The sequence below is a fragment of the Triticum dicoccoides genome, chromosome 4B (assembly GCF_002162155.2).
Source record: "Triticum dicoccoides isolate Atlit2015 ecotype Zavitan chromosome 4B, WEW_v2.0, whole genome shotgun sequence".
Lineage (NCBI taxonomy): Eukaryota > Viridiplantae > Streptophyta > Magnoliopsida > Poales > Poaceae > Triticum > Triticum dicoccoides.
Genome location: NC_041387.1, coordinates 666,617,352 through 666,622,382, shown reverse-complemented (window position 1 = coordinate 666,622,382; position 5,031 = coordinate 666,617,352). Strand labels below are relative to the sequence as shown.

At 47.4% G+C, this 5,031-nt stretch overlaps 1 protein-coding gene across 3 annotated transcripts; it reads right to left on the bottom strand.

Annotated features, from left to right (window-relative positions):
• Nucleotides 1-3,057: 3,057 nt before the first annotated feature.
• LOC119292211 (zinc finger protein 2-like) lies at nt 3,058-4,536 on the bottom strand. 3 transcript variants are annotated; one of them, XR_005142925.1, is made up of 2 exons: nt 4,006-4,530; nt 3,058-3,651 (listed from the first exon to the last, which is right to left on the bottom strand). XR_005142925.1 is itself a non-coding variant. In XM_037571039.1 (2 exons), the coding sequence occupies exon 1, from the start codon at nt 4,444-4,446 to the stop codon at nt 4,075-4,077; it is 372 nt and encodes a 123-aa protein (XP_037426936.1). In that variant the 5' UTR covers nt 4,447-4,536; the 3' UTR covers nt 3,058-3,651; nt 4,072-4,074. The 3 variants fall into 3 exon arrangements, 1 of the variants encoding a protein (XP_037426936.1); XM_037571039.1 differs by having other exon boundaries at nt 4,072-4,536; XR_005142926.1 differs by lacking the exon at nt 3,058-3,651 and adding an exon at nt 3,683-3,853.
• Nucleotides 4,537-5,031: the final 495 nt, after the last annotated feature.

Genomic DNA, 5,031 nt, shown 5'->3' with positions numbered 1-5,031 from the left:
CCAAACATTCCTACGTGCCACTAGTGTTAAGTTGCGTTTGAGTTTTGTTTATTTACTTGCCGTATAATTAGATTAGGTAGATGAATTTGTGTCCGGCCAAGAGTAGTACTACATGGCCGTGTCCTAGCTAGTTGTGCTGGACGTATAGCAGTAGTTTGAGTCAGTTTAGGAATCATAAGTTGGGTCTGATTCCGTTCGGAGGTCTGGGTCGGTGGCGACCTGCACTTATACATACCCGGGTGTGTGTGAGTTTTGTATTGAGATATTGACAGAAACAAAGAGAAAAGAGGACACGACAAGAGCCCTTAGCTATCAGTTATGTGTGCGCGTGTGTTTGCGTAATTTTATGTGATCGATCCTGAGGTCGAAATTCCAACATCGACGCCTACCACACTGCCGCCACTTATTCCGGTGTCGCACTCGCGCTCGAGCCAAGTCCAAGAGCGTGACCATGCTCCATCGGCGGAGACGACAGATCCCCGCCGTGCGAGCGCTGGTAGTGCAGTAGGCGCCACGTCCGGCCGGTCGTACGTTGATTTGCGCTGCACCAATCGATGGCCATGTCATGGGCCATGGTTCCGGAGGGTTCCTACGCGAGAGTTAACCTCCAACAGGCCTCATAAGTGGCATACTTCCAATATACGACAGACGTTGCTCCGGTGAGATTCACATAGGATGTCATTATATACAGAATTTTTTCCCCGGGGAGGACGAGATTCCGGAAAAGAATGATGTTTTTTGAGAAAACTTCCAATCAATTTATCATTAATCGTCACAGTACAACGGACACTAAAAATAATAAAAATTACATCCAGATTCATAAACCACCTAGCGACGACTCCAACCACCGAAACGAGCTAAAAGCGCGCCGTCATCATCGCCCTTTCCTCGATGGAGCCGGGCAAAATTTGTTGTAGTTGACAGTTAGGAAATCGTCGTGCTAAGACCACATAGGACCAGCGCACCAGAACAACAACCACCTCCGGTGAAGATAAGTGTAGATTGGAAAGATTCAACCTGAAGACACACGAACATAGACGAATCAAGATCAGATCCGAACGGATCCACCGAAGACAACCACCAACCGAATCCCGTGAGATCTCCCGTCTGCTGGCACACCTCCCTCTCCTCTTTCCTCTCTCTTTCTCCCTCCTCTCCTTCCTTCTCCTTCTCCCTCTCATCTTCTCTCTGTCCTGCAGATCGAATCGAGCGCTGCCACCGTCACCCTTTGCCTGCAGGTCATTGCCGCCGCTGGAGAGAAAAGTGAAGGAGAGGAAGAGGCGGCGCAGTGGAGAGCAGGGGAGGAGGGGAGTGAGGCTCGAGGAGCCGAGGGATTGGCTACTCGTTGACGTGAGGGATAGGTCACTAGGTTTTCACCGCGTAGCACGATCCAACCCCACGTGGCCACGTCTCTCCCTTCTCTCACCCAGGACCAAGGTCTTTTTCTCGGGCAAGATTTTTGGAAACCAGTCGAAAACTGGAAATTCCGGTGGCCATCGAAAAATATTGATACCTTCAATATTTGAATTCAAACGTTCGAACAAAGGTTAAATGGTGTTGGCTATGGAACATATTTCAATTACTGGAGGTTGCTCTGGTGGTTAGGCTCTCACTCTAGTTCCCACACGATTCAGGATTGACTCCTGCCGGTCTCATTTTATTTTTTTAGCTGGTTGACATTCTATGGAATGAAAAATAATAATAGTTTGATGCTGTGGTCAAGTATCAAACTCGCGTCGTCGGGGTTAACATGATATGGGATGATCACTAGAGCAAGGGACACTCTTGATAAACTGTCTGGTTAAATAAATTATATTTTGACACTAAAAATTATTGAATTCATACTTTGTTTGAACATTTCATATAAAAAAATCTAAATTGTCGAGATTTTTCGGAAACCGGCCCTTTTGGTCCGACCCGGAAAATAACGGGATTGAGGAAAAAAAAACCTTGCCCAGGGCATACGCAGGACACGCAAGAACGCTGGGCCTGAAGATATTTGAGGCCCATCCGTCATGCACAAAATAGCGAAACAAAGGAGTCACACAGAACGAAAATGCACACCCGACGCAAATGGCTCAGGAAGGTAGCCTAGCGTGGTTTATAATATATAAATGTACTTCCTCCGTTCTAAAATTCTTGTCTTAGATTTGTCCTGATACGGATGTATCTAATACTAAAACGTGACTTGATACATTCGTGTTTGAACAAATTTAAGACAAGAATTTTGGGACGGAGGGAGTAGCACTTAAGGGGGGCGTCCGGGGAAGTGTTTGATGTCCTAACTGACCCCGATATGCTCGAGGCATATGCGTGCGTGCAGCGAGGCCATGGCACTCGTTGAGGATCTATTGACGTCCAAGCTCTTGATCGCCTCGGCTGATGGGGCTGTCTTGGTGTTGGGCAGTACTGCATGATTGTTAAGGAGAGGTTGAAGAAATGGTTTTTTTTTTTGCACAGTAGATTATGTCATGAGCATCACGAAGCAAATGAGAGGCTGGGGAGGATGGCAACTTCACTTGATATTGGACGCCTGCCCTTTTCCAAAAAGAAAAGAAAAGAGTAACAAAGGCTGTGCTGAGCGAGATCGGAGCGGTCGTTTCAATCAGCGTTGCCGGCTTGTCTGGGGCCTAGGAGTGGAAAGCTTTGCCTTGCCAATTATGCTAGGCGTCCAGATCTGCACGATGCGGTCCGTGATGCTGGACATTGGGCAAAAGGGGCCCCGGCCGCATCTGCTGAAAATCTTAAACCGACGGGCAGATGCCTCCTCTCCTCCCTCCTCTGGGTAGAGTGGCGCCAAAGATGGTGTGGTCCTAGCCTGTCTTGTGGCGTCCGTCCTTGTCCAGGCCGGTTCACCTAGCTTTCTCAAGAGAAACATAGCACGTTGGGATTATTATATCTGTTGTCCAGTACGACATACCTAAAATGTTGCTGCTGCTTGTGATTAATTATCGTCAGATGAGCATGCTGCATGTGGGTGTCATCTCATCAGAGATTTAGCAGAAGGGACTAGCCCTAGAAGATAGTAATGCTATGTACTATACCATGTTAGGTGCATTATCAGGGAACTGGTTATATATATTTACTATGGCTCAAGAACACCATTAATCTGTGTGCATTACATTCGGCAATGACACACGCCCAATATGTGCATCTTGGAGTATATTTCCATATATCTACTAGTCATCAATATGTGCATGTCTTACATTCTGTCTCTGTATCTTAATTACAACTTTAGAAGATACACCCTCCGTTCTAAAATAATTAAAGTTTGAGGTTTGTCCGAAGTCAAATTTGCTTAAGTTTGACCAACTATGGAAACAAATGTGCTAAGATCTACAACACCAAATATACATAGTATGAAAATATATTTCGTAAAGAATCTATGGAGACTAATTTGGTGTTGTAGATGTTAATACTATAATTTTCCACAGACTTGGTCGAACTTAAACAAGTTTGACTGAGGATAAACATAGAACTTCAACTATTTTGAAACGGAGGTAGTACATAGTAATGTTGTCACGATGTAATTTCCGAGGACACCACAATTTCTCCAAGTGGCTGTTGCAGCCTTGCAGTTATAAGCCGGAAGCTATATAGTCCCTAGCCATCGATCGACTGGGCATCCGCATTGTTACAAAAGTATAATACCTGCATTTGAAATAGCGAGGGAACTCTCACATGGAATATATAGTACTGCATCTGAATCACTTGAATAAGCAAAGCAATCAAAGCAACAATTAACAGAAGGGTAGTAGAATAGTGAAAACAAGAAATATTTTAATCTCCTTGCCTTCTCTATATAGTGACCAAACTGTCTATCTGGTCAAGGAATTCCATCAGAGAAACTCAACTGGAAGAAAAAACATATGGATCAAACGCACACACGAGGTTGACACAAGCAAATCAGTCACTTGACATGCGTCAAGCTAATCAAGATACTCCCACAAGCATATAGTAGCAGTTTCACATGCTTGTAGTCACCAAAGAGGACTTTTAACATACCGAAAGAGCTAGCAGATGCGCGCCCGTCAACTAGTGCATCTGGAGATGAGGGACCAGTTAGCAGACCTATCATAGACGAAGAGACAAGTCGACGTCGACCACGGTGCCGCCGTGCTCCGACCAGCTGATGCCGTGCTTGTGCGCCTTGACAGCAGCACCAGCCGTCCCGGCCGGACACAGGATACCGCCGCCGTACCAGGGCAGCCTCTCGTCCGGCGCCTCAGCAGGCGCACCCTCCCGAGCGGCAGCGGCCTGCCGGCGGCGCTTGGCCACGCTGCGCTCATGCTTATGCGCGTTCTGGTGGCCGCCTAGCGCCTGCGAGGTGACGAACTGGCGGTCGCAGTACACGCAGAGGAAGAAGCCGACGCGGGGCTCCGGCACCATGGGGCGGAGGGTGAGCTCCAGGCACAGCTCCTCCTGCTCACCGGTCAGCTGCTCCATTCTAGTAACGGACTTACCACCGTCTATATGGGAGTGTGAAAGCTAGCCAAGGGCGGACTTGCCACGCAAATTGTTGTCCTGCCCGAAGGATTTTTATATAGTATAGCTTAACGGGTTTTGCACTGTTCATTGGGATCTCGTTACTGTAGCCGGTGGCCGGACACGGCGCACATCTCCCGTCCCGCCGACCGTTGATTGGCTGACGGCGGTCGCTACCGAAGAGTGGCTGGGGGGATTTATCACACATGTATTAAGGGTTGATACCTATTTCTTCGTTTCATCTACACTGAGAGCTAGGAGCGCTCCGCGAGTTTGTTCTTGGGGAAATCGATGGGAATCAAAATAGGGTTGCAGATGCTCTTGTTGGCTAGAATAAGGTCAACTGGTGATAGCACAGCTTGTTGGCTATAGCTTCTGTCCTCTTAGCTGACCGTACGTAATCCGTCAGTCATGGAATAAAACTCGCTGATTCCCCCGAAAAAAAAGGATTCACATAAGACTTGAGACACTACTTCAACTTGTTCACTGCTACACCGGTGGCATGAACAAACCAGAGTATTGCCATCACGAAGCGCAGCCCCCCCC

What these genes read in the sequence shown, in the direction of transcription:
- LOC119292211 (XM_037571039.1), bottom strand. Translation starts at nt 4,446, where the DNA reads ATGGAGCAGCTGACCGGTGAGCAGGAGGAGCTGTGCCTGGAGCTCACC.